Raw genomic sequence first — 15,651 nt, forward strand, 5'->3', positions numbered from 1 at the left:
GGTTTTCTCTCCCCAAAGAAATCATTTTTAGTATATCAGCCACAACTTAAAATGCGCTTATATACTGGTAGAAACTGGTGATCCTTAGCCTTCCAAATAGTTGCATTCCTAAAGTTAATAGCTATTTATTTAAAACTTGGAATACATTCCATTCCTTATAAACAAAACAACAAAATGTTTTAGTATCCCTCACAAAAGCAAATTAATTGATCAACCACCATTTTCCACAAACCTCATCTTTTTCTCCTTTGTTTTCCCTTCCATTTTATTTCAGTTGCAGAATGAGTGAATCATAAATTACCGTCTAGCTTAGAGACAAAATAGTCTGCAGCTGGAAGGCATTGAGAAAGCACTGGGAATGTGTCTTTTTTCCAACTGCAACTCATTGCTGACTCCAAAATAAATGAAAGTTCAATACATGGAAGTTTCTGGGGTGAGGGGACAGCAAATGCAAAGGTAGAGAGGGGCAAACACGCACTGTTATGTTTAGGGAACAGCACAGGGCAAGCAGGAAATACTTCTTGGTTTATGTAGGAAACTGCCACTGAGTTACTATGGGACCAAGTTGGGGAGTGCCTGCAATTATAAATATTTTGTTAGGCATTTTAGCACAGGTTAATGTAACAGTTTTTTAAAATAGCACACTCCAGTTCTGCATTCAAGTTCACCCTGACATATAATTTCTACTCTTCTGCCCTGCCCCACAAGCTACTAATTTTGCTTTCTTTGGCTGTGGAAAAAGGAATCTTCCTTTTGTCTGAGCCGTTTGGTTCCAGGTAGGGTTTGCCCTTTCTCAAGGCTTCTCCCAATTCAGCAATTCTCATTATTTTGGTCACAGAATTGCCCATGAAGGCAAAGAATTTTGTATTTTAAAAACTCATGGTTATTCCCAGTACTTAGAGCCTGGTGTATATACTGGTGTAGATATAATTCAGTAAATTTAAGCACCTATGATGTACTGTGGAGGGTCTGGTGATGATTAGGATTGCTCCCCACCTTTAAAGAGCTTACACACACAAGTGGGAGACTGTAATCAAACCCCAAATCAAGGCAAAATGAAACCAGTGCAATTATTGAGAAACGTATTGCTTTTGTGTTTTTTAATAAAAAATATTTCAACTTTTCATTTAGAAACAGTGGGTAAATGTGCAAGTTTGTTACAAGGGTATATTGTGTGATGCTGAGGTTTGAGGTACAGATCCCATCACCCAGGTAGTGAGCATAGTACCCAATAGGTAGTTTTCCAACCTATCCTTCTGCCCTCCTCACCCACAGTGTTCTAGTCTGCAGTGTCTGTTGTTCCCACCTTTGCATCCTGAGATACTCAATGTTTAGCTCCCATTTGTTAGAACATGCAGTACTTGGTTTTCTGTTCTTAATTTGCTTAGATTATGGCTTCCAGCTGCATCCATGTGGCTGGCTGCAAAGGACATGATTTTGTTCTTTTTATGGCTGCATAATACTCCATGATTTATATGTACCACATTTTCTTTATCCAGTCCACTGTTGATGGGCAGCCACGTTGATCTGTCTTTGCTACTGTGAATAGCACTGTGATGACCGTATGTGTTTTTGGTAGAAGGATTTATTTCCTTTTGGGAAATAAACCCATATCCTGGGTTGAATGGTAGATCTGTTTTAAGTTATTTGAGAAATCTCCAAACTGCTTTCCACAGTGACTAATTTACATTCCCACAACAGTGTATAAATGTTCTCTTTTCTCTGAAACCTTACTGGCATGTTATTAGACTTCTTTACAATAGCCATTCTAACTGGTGTGAGATGGTATCTTATTGTGGTTTTGATTTGCGTTTCTCTGATGATTAGTGATGAGCACTTTTTCACGTTTGTTGATTGCTTGTATGTCTTCTTTTGAGAAGTGTCTGTTCATGTCCTTCACCCATTTTTTAATGGGGTTGTTTTTTGCTTGTTAAGTTCCTTATTGATTCTGGATGTCAGATCTTTGTTGGATGTCTAGTTTGCAAATATTTTCTCCAATTCTATATGTTGTCTGTTTACTCTGTTGATAGTGTCTTTTGCTGTGCAGAGTGCTTTAATTAGGTCCCCACTTGCCAATTTCTGTTTTGTTGCAATTGCCTTTGGGGACTTAGCCAAAAGTTCTTTGCCAAGGCTGATGTTGATAAGGGTATTTCCTAGGTTTTCTTCTAGGATTTTTATAGTTTGAGGTCTTACATTTAAATCTTTAATCCATCTTGAGTTAATTTTCATATACGGTGAAAGTTAGGGGGTCCAGTTTCATTCTTCTGCATAGGGCTAGCCAGTTATCCCAACACCATTTATTGAATACGGATAAAATCCAACATCCCTCATGATAAAACCCTTCAACAGACTAGGTATCAAAGGAACATATCTCAAAATAATAACAGCCATCTACAACCAACCCACAGACATCATACTGGATGAGCAAAAGCTGGAACTATTCCTTCTGAGAACTGGAATAAGAAGAGGATGCCCAGTCTCATCGCTCCCATTCGACTTAGAGCAATCAGGCAAGAGAAATAAATAAAAGGCATCCAACTGGGAAAAGAAATCAAACTAGCTCTCTTCGCTGATATGATTTTATACCTAGAAAACCCCAAAGACTCTGCCAAAAGCTCCTAGACTGATAAACAACTTTAGTCAAGTTTCAGGATACAAAATCAATGCACAAAAATTAGGAGCATTTCTATACACCAATAACGTTCAAGCTGAGAGCAGATCAAGAACCCAATACCATTTACAATAGCCATAAAAAACTGAAATACTTAAAAATACACCTAACCAAGGAGGTGAAAGATCTCTACAAGGAGAACTACAAAACATGGCAGAAAGAAATCAGGGATGAAACCAAAAAACGGAAAAACATTCCATGTTCATGGATTGGAAGAATCAATATAGTTTAAAAATGGCCATACTGCCCAAAGCAATTTACAGAATCAATGCTGTCCTATCAAACTACCAACCTCATTTTTCACAGAGGTTAGAACATTTTCACAGAATTAGAAAACAACTATTCTAAAATTCAGATGGAACCAAAGAAAGAGCCTGAATAGCCAAAGCAACCCAAAGCAGAAAGAACAAAGCCAGCAGCATCACACAGATGTGGCTTCAAACTATATGACCACAGTAACCAAAACAGCACGGCACTGGTACAATAACAGACATGTAGACCAATGGAACACAATAGAGAACACAGAAATAAAGCTGCACACCTACAGCCAATAGATCTTCAGCAAAGCTGATACAAGCAAGCAATGGGGAAAGGAACACGTTGTTAATGGGGGCTCACAAGCAGTAATTAACTTCAACCAGGGGATCACAAGACATTATCTTCAAAGACAACTCCATTAGGAATGTGGAGGTAATTTTTTGTTAAATGATTATTAATTTGAACTCTTTTGGATCCAAGAGACAGAGACCCACCTCAGAATAGTGTAAGCAAATAAAAGTACAACTGATCTGGAGGTGATACTTGCTTCAGTTCTCCAGGAACTCTTAGCTCATTTCTTGTGTATGCTTCCTTTTCATGGCAGATGCACATAATCCATGTCACAGGAAAGGGTGGAGTTTTGCCATGGATGGCTCCATCCTCATATCACCCCATGTGCCACTGGATTGTGTTTAACAGCCATAGAAGGCTACCTGCATTTCAGGGCCAGCAAATAAAATCCTATGGAAGGCTTCTGCCCTATCTAGTTAGGGTCCTGTGCCTATTTCTTGTCTAATCATTGTGGCTTATGGGGTGGGAAATAAGGTCTGATCTGAGTCATGTACTCATCTCCTGACCATGGTACAGACAGTGCTGATTGAGCTGCTGGTGCTTACAGGGACTCACACAAAGCAGAAAATAATTTTAACAAGGAGCAGGAAAGGATTCAAGACATGGAATTGGCTAGGAGAGGATCCAAAAGGAGGGGAAATAGGATGCTGGGCAGACAAAAACAGGTAGCCAGTACAATAACTAAAATGCAAGCATTTAAAGGCAAATGGAATGTAGTTTGCTGTAACAAAAATATAGTTTGATTGTTGAAGGTAGGCAGTGGAGAAGCAGGCAGGAGAGTCAGGTTGGGCAGGCTGTGGGGAGCCTTGAGTGACAGATGGCATCATCAAAGGGCTTTGGTTGTCATCAGACCTATGTGTCCCTATCCCCTTTCTCATAAACAATGCCTCTGAGATGTCTAAGCTGTCAGACTGTCATGACCATGCACCAATCTCTTTCCTTTCACACATTTACCTTTTCTTTCCCCTCACAGTCCGTACACTGTCCCATCTCAATTCTACATGTAGTCCTTATAGCCTGGCCACGTATTTCTCATCTAAGGTCAGCACCACCTCAGGGAATTGCACTGAAATTCCTAGACTGTTTAAAAAACCAACACCTAAAACTCGACTTTTAAAGTCACTTTGGTAGCAAAGGTGGGGGAATGGGAAGGTGAGTGGAAAGGTAGTAGGAGTAGGTTTCTATCTGGCACGGGTTCTTGGAGTTAGCCTGAAGACCTCAGAGCTATGGTCACTGACTGAACCCTGGACTGAGAAATTGTGAATGAACCATAATCAGAATATGCCTGTCTTTTCTAATATATAAGTGTACTTTATCCTCTGATGTTCTAGAGGGAGTTGTGGCCACCAGCCTTCCTAGTAGAACGGAATGTGGCAGCCACAGCTGATGAATAGGGAGATCTTTCAATTTTCATAAACTTTTTGGAAGAGTTACCACAAACTGTATGATGAGGATTATTTTCTCCAGAATGCTTAGAACAGTCTAGTCTGAGGTTGCTCACTGTAGGGCACAACTACTTGTTTCAGGTGAGCAAGATAACAAACGGATCAATTCAGCTAGAGAAACACAGTATAATGCAGGAGAAAACATTTACCTCTCACTTCTTTGAAATTATTAAATGTGCATGCACCAGTTCCAGCTGAGAAAATCAGAACTGAACAATGCCAGAATAAAAGTTTAAAGTTTCTGTCATCCAAACTGATCACTGCAGAGAGAAAACAGAAATAATGCATGCTTCAGTAAAACTGAAGATTCTGAGAAAACTAACCTGCTTTGGCTATTGAAAATAAGAGGTAACAAAGGAAAAGAAAAAGCCTGCCTTCAAAGAGTTGTGATTGCAGTCATTGACAACATTTAGTAGTGTTAGAGAGAGTGAACATAAGAAGTCACAGGAGCTGAAAGAAAGGAAACAAGGGTCTCAGGAGAGTTATGGTGCCAGCTGCTTCTGAGAAATGTCCCTATGAGCAAAAATTCTCCATCTTCTTACTGGCAAAGTTGGGATTATGGCAGCCTTAGAACCAGAAAATGGTTATAATTTTTTGTCATGAAGCTCAAAGGGAAACAAAAAGCTTGAGAGATCAAGCAGGGACCGCAGTGGGTGTGGGTACAGTCAAGGGAAGGTATGAGTGACGCTCCTAGATATTCAATGTCTTCCAGGAGAAAGCAGTAAAGGTCAAGTGTTAACATACTTGTTTTTCATCTTACTCCAACAGAAGACCAGATGTAATCTTCCTAAAGAATATTCCCCAACATATCCTGACAACTGTTGGGTGGGGAGGAAGCAAGTTGTACCATGTTACATATAAATGAAAAACCATAAGGTAGCAGACAATACTAAGCATGCACCCGCCCTTATACAAACACAAAGGCAGAGGAAAAGTTCACCCTAACAATCTGCCAATGGACTATTTTTGGGGAATGCACATACAAACACACACACACCAAAAAACAAAACAAAACACAATAGTAAAAACTCTTCTCGTAGTCTCCAAAAAGGGTATACTTAAATTTTAAATTTCTGAGTTAACCTATGTTGGAACAGTTTTGGAGGTGACCTATTTGTCATGAATTGATAAAAGGCCCACATAAACACTATGGAAAGGAATGTTAAACATTAGTTAACACTGTGCAACTTGTTTCTTTAAGTTTGCATTTGTCACCAGAATAGAAAACTAACAAAATATTTCCTGGACATCTTATTTTTTTCTTCATTTTCTTTCTGTTGTTTTGTATTTCTTCTTTTTTTTCCTGGGTATTTTGAATCTGAGGCATAAACGGAAGTCTGTCCAGACCTGATAGGGTACTCTTATGAGAGTCTGGAAGAAAGAAGGGACCAACTGCTAACTCAAGCCTACAGCCATGTGTCAGATTAAAGCTTGCTGATGCTTTAATCTGAGCTTAAAGCATCAGATTACAGAGGTGTGTGTGTGGAGGGGAGGTTGGGGGACAAAAACAAAGAGAGGCAGTTTCTGCCCTTCAGGAGTAGTTTCCTATCGATTAGGGGAAACAGTCTGGTATAAGACATGGTTGGGAATCAGGGGACTAGGTTCTAATTCTGACTGTCATTCATTGGCCATGTGATTGTATAGGGTGGAATCGGTCACTTACAAAATGAAGGAATCACATGAGGAGGTGAAACTGTAAAATGAAGGAATTAAATGTGATAGCATTTCTCTAGGTAAATGCCAAATTTAAAAATATGGTTAAATAAATTTGGAGGCCCCCACGCAGCACCAGATAGATTCACAGAGCATTTAGTGTAGCAAAGGCTCTCAAAGCCCTGCTGTAAGGGAGATTTTTGAATTTGTCAATTCCTAAACTTAGTTTCTGACATGACACCTGTTAATATTTGCAGAATATTATTGAGAAAAGAATGGTCTCTATGCCCCTTCCAGCTTTAAAATTCCATCATTAATATTTTTTTACTTTACCACTTCCCTCAGTTGTCACTGTATTTAGCTTTTCATGGAGTTTGCTGCCTTTCACTTCACTTTTCATGACCTTTACTGCTATTTAAATGCTGACATGATACTGTAACAGGGTTGGATTAAATGATCTCTAAAAATCTGTACAGACCCGGAAATTTTACGGTTCTTTGAAAACTATCACAAGCATCTACTGAAGACTGAAAGAGAAAGCATATAACCCAGGCTGTCACCAACTTAGCATTAACATTTACTAAATGAGACCTTTGAGATTCTTATGTTTTAAGTTCAGCCAGAGTACCATCAGATTCCTGGCAGAGGCTTGAGGCACAGGAATGACAGCGGAATACAGATAAGGGATAGAAAACTTTAGAATAGCTACAGAGGTCAACTACCCCAAACATAGTTTAGCAAAACTTAGTTTCTTTTTCTAGTATATGATTGCTACGTTCTTTTTTGTTCTGCCTTGATCTTTAATATTTTACGTGTTTTTAGAAGAGCAATTTTAATACATACACTCAAATTAGTTTTCTCGATTGTCCACATGCCTTACTCATTAATTAGCTGAGAAGATAGAAATACAATCTAATGGATCAAAAAGAAATTTGTCTTCTACTACAGACTTTACAGGAAAATCTTTTGGCTTGATCTGACTCCACTGGAAGGGGCTCATGTACTATCACTGGAATGAACAGAGGCACTAGCTGTGATACGGTACTGACAATTTCTTTTCCTTTTGTCTACTGTCTAGGTGATGCAAAGCTGGAATATGGTGTGTTAAATTTTCTGCAGACTAGGATGCTTCAGCTCCCAACGAGAAAACAGAGAAAAAAGAGACTAAGGATGAATGTTTACATGTCTGAGGCCTTTAGCGTGAGTATTCAGCATGAATGTTCAGTGTGAGTACTTCAAAAGATAACAGATGCCGTTTAACAGAAAGAAGTAAAACGTTAAGATTCCTAAGGCTTGCTTCACATACAAAAGAGCAGTTATTAGAACATCCTGTGTGTGTGTGCGTGTGTGTGTGTGTGTGTAAATACATACTTTTTTTTTTTGGATACAGTGTCCAGCTCTGTCACCCAAGGTGGAGTGCAGTGGTGCAATCTTGGCTCACTGAAGCCTTGACCTCCCGGAATCACGCAGTCCTACCGACCTCAGTGAGTAGCTGGGACCACAGGTGTCTGCCAACACACCCAGCTAATCTTTGCATTTTTTGTAGAGACTGGGTTTCACCATGTTGTCCAGGTCGGTTTTCAACTCTTGGGCTCAAGTAATCTTCCCTGCTTGGCCTCCCAAAGTGCTGGGATTACAGGCATGAGCTGCCACACCTGGCCAAAATCCAGTATATTTTAAAATTACGTCCTAAAACACAGAAACACTGGATTATAAACAAGATTACTGTTGAAAAGAAAGTATGAACTAACATAAGGCCTTAGCAAGACTAATTTTAAAGTAAAAATAAAGCAAGATTTAATCTAAGTCTTATTCTAACGGTTAATAATTCCTGGGAAGCTAACTAAAGTTCAGTGATCTAATCAGTACCTGGGAGAATCATCATAGCATGTACACAAAATAGAGAATAAAATTTTAATGGTATCAAAAACAAAACTTTTTTTGGCCGATTTAGTACTTGCTGGAATAAAGTTGCAAAATGTTACTCAGTAACTGACTTAGCTTCTAATCAAGCCAGAATGACACACAGTCTGTATATTAATTAAGTATATACAAATACATCCAATGTTAACATGCACAGACATAGAAACAAGGATACTACAAAACTGAAATCACCATCTCTACTGATGAAAAATGAACTGAAAACAAAACATCCATCCAGTAGTCCAGAACATCTTATTTTTGAAAAGGTTTTGAATATTGCTCTTTCCAAGAATTCAAATAAACTCCAAATGGTTAAATTTGACTGTTTTCTCAACATGAAAAAAAGGAAGCAGACATATTCCTATGGCTATAGGAACATACCTTTTACTCAGTGATATCAAATTAAAAGGTCTGACATAATTTCACTCTTCTCAGGTAAAAAGGGCTCTTCATATTCTAGTGGTTAAGAATAAATCCCTTCAAGTTCTTATGCATTTGAGTGTCATACCACCTACAGCAACATATGCTCAAGTACCTTTAACGATACAGTCATATAGCATGAGTTTAATTTTCCTGAGAACTAAATTAGACCTACAAAATAAACAGGCTATGAAAATGACCTGAGTTCATAGGAATCTCTAAGTTAGAGATACTTTAGCTTTGCTAAGATTTCATCAAAAGCCTTTTATAGCAAGGGTTTCTTAGTGAGTCACATACTTGGTCATGGAGCCTTGGAATTTTTTTTAAACATTAAAAAGAAGTGCTTTATGTTGTTGTGCAAATTCAGCAAAAGGCCAAAACAGCCAACAGTACTGAAGCACTAAGTAAAACCTACAAGTAAGCCACAGATTCTACTATCTTATGAAGAAAGGAGGAGGTGAGAGATACAGCTGACCAACTTTGCTCCCAGTTTGACAATGATTATTGGGAAGCTAAGCAATTCCTTGCAAGTTAAGAAAAGACAGCACCTTAAGTGGAACCTAGTGGAAACCACTCAGAAGTGAGGGTTGTGTGCAACAGGGATGGCTACTGATCCCCTCTAGGTAACTCCTCTTTTGTGTGAGAATCCAAGAACATAGAAATCAAGCAGGGAAACACCGGCTTCATGGTCATTTCTCTGAATTATGAATTGCAACTTCTGTTATTATTGTTTGCAAACTACTAAAAGGTCACATGTGAATCAAGTCATTGAACAGCATATAAAAGAATACGGCCTGGCTTCAACCCAAGCTTTTCTTTTTTGTTTTTTACAGACAGGGTCTGGCTCTGTCACCCAGGCTGGAGTGCATTGGTGTGATCAGAGCTCACTGCAGCTTCGAACTTCTGTCGGGTGATCCTCCCACCTCAGCCTCTTGAGTAGCTGGGACTACAGGTGTACACCACTACAAGTGGCTAATTTTTGTCAGTTTTTGCAGAGAAGGGGGTCTCACTATGTTGCCCAAGCTGGTCTTGAAATCCTGGGCTCAAGAGATCCTCCCATCTTGGCCTCCCAAAGTGTTGGGATTACAGGCGTGAACCACGGTGACTAGCTCAATCTAAGCTTTTCTGATTTCTGATGTAATCTAATTGACGGCACTTTAAATGTTTTGGTGCCTTGGTGTATTAACATGTAACATGAGAACAAGATTTATTTACTTACCTCAAGAAGCTAGTACATGGGTTATTGAATGCACTCTTAAACTTTGAGCCCCTCAGATGAAAAGCACTGTGGAAACAATTACAGCTGAAGAAAACCCTTCCAATGCCTCAGAATCCTGACTTACTGTGCCTTGTGTCTCAATGGCACATTGAGAAACAATGTGCACTAGTTAGTGGCATCACATCCCTTCATATATGTTGTTTGGCACACAAATGTTTATACATTTAAAATAGCTGTCATACTACCTATTCAAAAGCATTTACTAGTTTTCTAATAAAGCTAATGAAATGCACCCATTATGGAGTACTCCGTGTCAAGTTTAGAGAAACTTTAGCTTTCTCTGAAGTACATGTAACATAATAAAAAGTTTATTTAAAAAATTGAACTAGTGTTGTATGAAGCCATAAGTTTTTAATGAAAAAAAATGTATGCCACAGTGTCTATATATTCATCTGAAGAGTACAAAGATGGAGTTCTGAGAAAAAAGGGTTTATCACTATAGAAAATAAATCTGGTTCTTAAATTATGTTCAAAGCAAACATTAAAACAGTAATGTCTCATACACTGAAATAAAGCAATTAGAGGTAATAAATTATAAATACAGTAGTTCAAATATTGTTTTAAGCATTAGTTTTTCTAAACAAGTTAAATTCAAAACATTTTAAATCTGTTATATTTTTTCAAAGGGATGTACAAATGAAAGCCTTCATAGAAATCTAAAACGATACCACCTTGCGATCTTCATATAGAATATGCTGAACCTTGACCATTTTTAATTTATAACATACTTTGGTTAATACATTATGTTCCATATGCCTTTATATTTGGGAGGAATCAGATTGTGATTTGTAGCCTTTACATGCAGTTTACCCAAACCTTCTTCACATCCAGGTCTTGCTTGATTCTCTGGAGAAGGTTTTGTCAGACTCATAATTAAAATGATGCAAACTGTAAATGACTTCTTCAGAACTGAAAACTTTTTTTTTTTAAATAAAGTGCTTTTAAATTCAAATATATGTTGCCCTAAAGAAAACTGAAATATACTTTAACCCTGAAATCTCCGTATCTTGACACACACGTTTTAACGGAAAAAAAAAAAAAATCAGTTTTAGGCCATTCATGTCCTTCAAGAGTTCAGATTGGATCTAAATTGGGTTTTGCATCATCATCGTGCTCATGTTTATACATGAAGGTTAAAAGAAAAAGGGCAACATCCAAGGATGACCAATAGGCAGTATGCGACGTGACAGCTGACCAATAGCGGCTCTCCACAAGGCCTTCTCTGAGTTCAAAATCAATCCTGTGATCCAACTCCACTAAAAAGAAAAGAAGTTAAACAAATGAATACAGATTATAATAAAATATGTTCTATATAGACTTACTGGAGTTGAGAGTAAAAATTTAGCTAAATAGAAGTGATTCTGTCACTTTTTTAAGAAGTGACTTTCCATTATCATCTTAAGAGAAAAACGCTCAAAAGAGCCTCAGTAGTACAGGATTCTATTTGTAAAGTTCTTTCCTTTGTATGCTAAAGTTAATATAAAATAATAAAGGAAGACAAAAAAAATCACTTGGCATATCACAGAATATTTTCAGAGTTAAAAAAATTGCTTTCAAAACTTGGCATTACCATTTAATCCTTGTGCCTAATCTATAAAATAAGGAAAACACCCCTCTTGAAGATTTACGGGCCAGGCTTGCATGCAATAATGCCCGTGGGAGTGCAAGAGATCATTCAATCTCCTCCTTAGGGAGGCCCTATATATCCACTAGTTGTGTGAGGGATATGTTAGAAGATAACCATCTGTGTACAATCCTAGAATGTTTTCTTCTCTACTAGGCTGAATGTCTCACAGGCAACCCCCATAAACCCTAGTCTCCATCCAGTCAGCAGGGTCTAACATGTGCCTGGGACATACAAACGCTCATTAAGTGTTTGTTCAACAAAAGAAGAACATGCAGGGTGGCTGGGAAAGTTAAACGGGGAGGAGCAGTGGTGATTCTTGGGAGGAAGGACTTTGCTTATAACAGTGCTGTCCAAAAACAATTCAGTGAATTCAATCAAGTATTTTCTAAAACCCACAGAAAGTCCTTGCAATTACCTGTTAGAGAAAAATCACCTTAACAAATCAAGGCTCTAAAATAATTCCAATGAGCCCATTTAATAAATTATTAGAGATAAACACTTAAGAATATGACATTTTGATCTTTAGGAACTCCTTTAAACTGTTAATGAGCGGTACAGTGTTCTGAAGGGTCTATGTTACAAACGAAACAAAAATGCTCAAATCACTACCAACCAGACACTGTAAAGTCTGCCCCTGAACAAGCACCAAAAGGATTTTAAGAGTAAAACTGGCACAAATTAAGAAGGAGATTGGAGAAAAAGTTGGGTTTTGCTTTATACTGGGAATTTGGTAATCATACATAGGAAATCATAATACTCTAGGGAAATATTTCATATAAATGCTTAGTTAATGCTTATTTTAAATAGGTATTTTGTAACAATACCATTTGGTAATTTAACAATGCTTATACAGTTGTTATTTTTCTATTAAACTATGCTCTTCTTACAAGGTATGTTCATAAATCTAGCTACACATTTTCAGAGAAGGTTTACATTTAAGTGGTATAAATACCAATTAGGTTATAAAATACTTGTAAAATACATTGACATGGGCTTTTTACTAAGTTTTTTGGGCTGGTTTTTTTTTTTTTGAGATGGAGTCTCACACTGTCACCCAGGCTGGAGTGCAGTGGCACGATCTTTGCTCACTGCAACCTCCGCCTCCCAGGTTCAAGCGATTCTCTGGCCTCAGCCTCCCGAGTAGCTGGGATTACAGGTGTCCACCACCACACCCGGCTAATTTTTTTGTATTTTTAGTACAGATGGGGTTTCACTATGTTGGCCAGGCTGGTCTTGAACTCCTGACCTGGTGATCCACCCACCTCAGCCTCCCAAAGTGCTGGGATTACAAGTGTGCACCACCGCACCCGGCCTGGACTGCATTTTTAAAATTTAAATTACAATAAGCTAATCAATAACAAGTCAGAAATAGCTGAAATCCATGTGGACTGGTGAGTTAGTAAATGTCTTAATCTTTTGTATTCCATGGGACATTTGCATTAGATTTATAGTACATTCTGACACAGTAGACGGGAAGACAAAAATAGAACAAGAAACTGGAATGCTCAAGCACAATGAAGATGAGTCAAGATGAATTACAAAGGAAAAAGAAGATGAAAAACAGTTGGAAAATGTGTTAATATTGGTGAAGACCACAAAGTTATAATTTTTAAGACTTCACTTTCAAATGCCACTTCATGTTTTCCTAGTCCAACACTCTTTAGTTACAATTCTGTTTTTTAAGTCAAAGAAAGGAAGACATTTCCTGTTTATAACATGTGTTACTTGGCTCCACTTTGATTTTATGTTCCTGAAATTATTCTTAATATGCTATTACTGTCTTACAACACTGCCTTTCATTGAGTAGACACTCAAATGTTAAATTTCATTCTTGTCCTATATTATGTGCCCTTATCATTTTATCACTTAAAGGGACTTTACTCAGTGTCACTAACCAGATTGACTCCCTCTATCCTTCCATATTTATCTACAGATTGTCTCCATCAAAGTGGGTATTAGGAAGCTAGCTTGTACTTGATGAACCTGTTTCAGTTTCTCATCCTCCCTGAAAAGGTTTACCCCAGGCAGTCTGGCTATCAGTGCAGTGGACCTCACATCTATGTTGGTTATGTAGGTGGATGGATGAAACTAGGTGGGCCTATGTTCCATCTTTTTTCTCTCTTTTAGGTAGATCACAGATTTCCCAAGGGAGTGAGGGTCTACATAGTAGCACCATTCTGTATGTGCTGTGAGATCAGCTCTTGGCCAAAGTAGGCTCAAATCTACGTGGATTAGCCTAGGACCTACTTTCTCATTATTACCATCTCAAGAATGGGTGTTGTCATACAGGTTGGTAGTTTTTCCCTGGTTTCTCTAACTGAGCTAGGTCAAAAAAAAAAAAAAGAACATAAATCATCACTTCTTTTTCTCTCTGGAATGCCCAAGTGACAGAATTTCTCTATCCATAAAAAAGAAGAATCAGGTTTCTGAACAGTTGAAGAGAAGTAAAAATGAGAAAAGAAACTGTGTTTTTAAACAATCATCAACTCTTTGCTTACACTGTTTTAAAACACGGATTATTTTCTTTCTGGGGTGTCACATACATAGGCATATTTCTTTCCCTCTTCCCCAAAGTAGAGTATCTGCTACATTCCATGTGGAAGTGCTTGACAATCAAGGAATCTCCATAGTGTGAAGGTCAAGTGTCATCAGTAGTGTGCTTTCATCAGAGAATTCTTTTGTGCACAAGGCTTGTCAACAGACATATAATAAGTAATTATAATATATGGTAGAATGTGATGAACCACAAAACAGAGGTACAGTAAAGGACCCTCTCAGTTCTAAGGAATGAAAGATGGCTTTCACCTGGAGAAATCATAAGAGGCTCTCTGGAAGGAGGAGGATTTGGACATGTAGAGATGAAAAGACATTGCAGGGAGAAGAAACAGCATGAGCAAAACTGCAGAGGTGGGAAGCATGGGGTATGAAGAGAAATACAAGTTAGTTTTCTTGAGAAAAACCAGGAACGATTAAAAGGGAGTAGTTCTGAATTTGCCTAGAAAATTTTGTCAAACCAAATTGTGAAGGGTCCAACAAATCTAGCTATTCATTTCTTTGTATGGATGATTTTCATAGGGTCAAACAAATCTAGCCATTCATTTCTTTGTATGAATGACTGAGACCTTTCTCCAGGTGAAAGCAATCTTTCATTCCTTAGAACTGAGAGAGTCCTTTATTGTACCTATGTTTTGTGGTTCGTCACATTCTACCATATATTATAATTACTTATGCAGTTATCTACCTTCCCTACTAGAGTTTATGCTCTTTAGAAAACACACAATTTTCACACTAGCATCTTTATAGGCAGTATTGAAATTTGTTTCATCTTATCTTTTCTAGTGACTGCCATGGTCTCTTGGCTCAAGGTAAACAGTGAAGTAAATAATTGTTGAGTGAATGAAAACAGGAAGTGCAAAAAGAAGCCATATAGATATTACCATCTGAATCATTTTGTGTAGTTATGATTACAGGTTTAACTACTTAGGTAGCTAGGTAGGATGGTTTTGAGATACTGGATATATGGGCTACTTGGTTGCAGGACAAATATGAATGAATTAGTTTTCCTTTCTCCAACCAAAATTGCAAAAAACATAAATAAAATTATTTATTTATGAAACAGGCTGGCTTGGGCAGAGACCAGAGAGAGCACTTATGTAAGGTAATTTCTTAAGGGGAATTCACTGAGTTAGATCAACGCAAACTGAAGTAATGTAAGAGTTTTTTTTTTTTTACTTGAAAAAATTTATGAAAATTGGTGATCAAATAAAGAAACTGTAAAATGAGATTTGGTTAAAACATTAAAAGAAAAAAAATCCCACAAAGCCCTGTAACGTGTTTTGTCAAAGACAAAATCCAGCATTTTTTTTTTTTTTTAAAAGAGAAGCTGTGGAAAAAGAATCAGAAGTTAGTCATAAAAATAATTTTAAACTGCTAAAGTTAATCCATAGTGATACATTTAGAATATACTGAAAATTAAGAGATTAAAAATATCTCTTACATCCAAGAATACTGTTTTTAAAAGTGA

The 15,651-nt window shown here is 37.6% G+C and overlaps 2 protein-coding genes across 7 annotated transcripts in view; one reads left to right on the plus strand and one right to left on the minus strand.

The window, feature by feature from the left end:
- The window catches only part of LOC100995161 (NADH dehydrogenase [ubiquinone] 1 beta subcomplex subunit 3), a 49,000-nt gene extending 36,319 nt beyond the window's left edge, over positions 1–12,681 (plus strand). The window contains exon 1 of the mRNA XM_055097589.2: positions 1–12,681. This exon is cut by the window's left edge and continues 36,319 nt beyond it. The gene's annotated coding sequence lies outside the window, so the exon portion shown is untranslated.
- DDHD1 (DDHD domain containing 1) overlaps positions 8,279–15,651 on the minus strand; it is a 114,627-nt gene continuing 107,254 nt past the window's right edge. For all 6 annotated transcript variants that reach the window (XM_008957059.4, XM_008957061.4, XM_003831704.5 and 3 more), the window contains one exon: positions 8,279–11,256. In XM_008957059.4, the coding sequence (XP_008955307.2) occupies positions 11,075–11,256 (182 nt within the window). In that variant the 3' untranslated portion in view covers positions 8,279–11,074. The remainder of the gene's footprint in view (positions 11,257–15,651) is intronic.

Source organism: Pan paniscus, chromosome 15 (assembly GCF_029289425.2).
Source record: "Pan paniscus chromosome 15, NHGRI_mPanPan1-v2.0_pri, whole genome shotgun sequence".
NCBI classification, from domain to species: domain Eukaryota; kingdom Metazoa; phylum Chordata; class Mammalia; order Primates; family Hominidae; genus Pan; species Pan paniscus.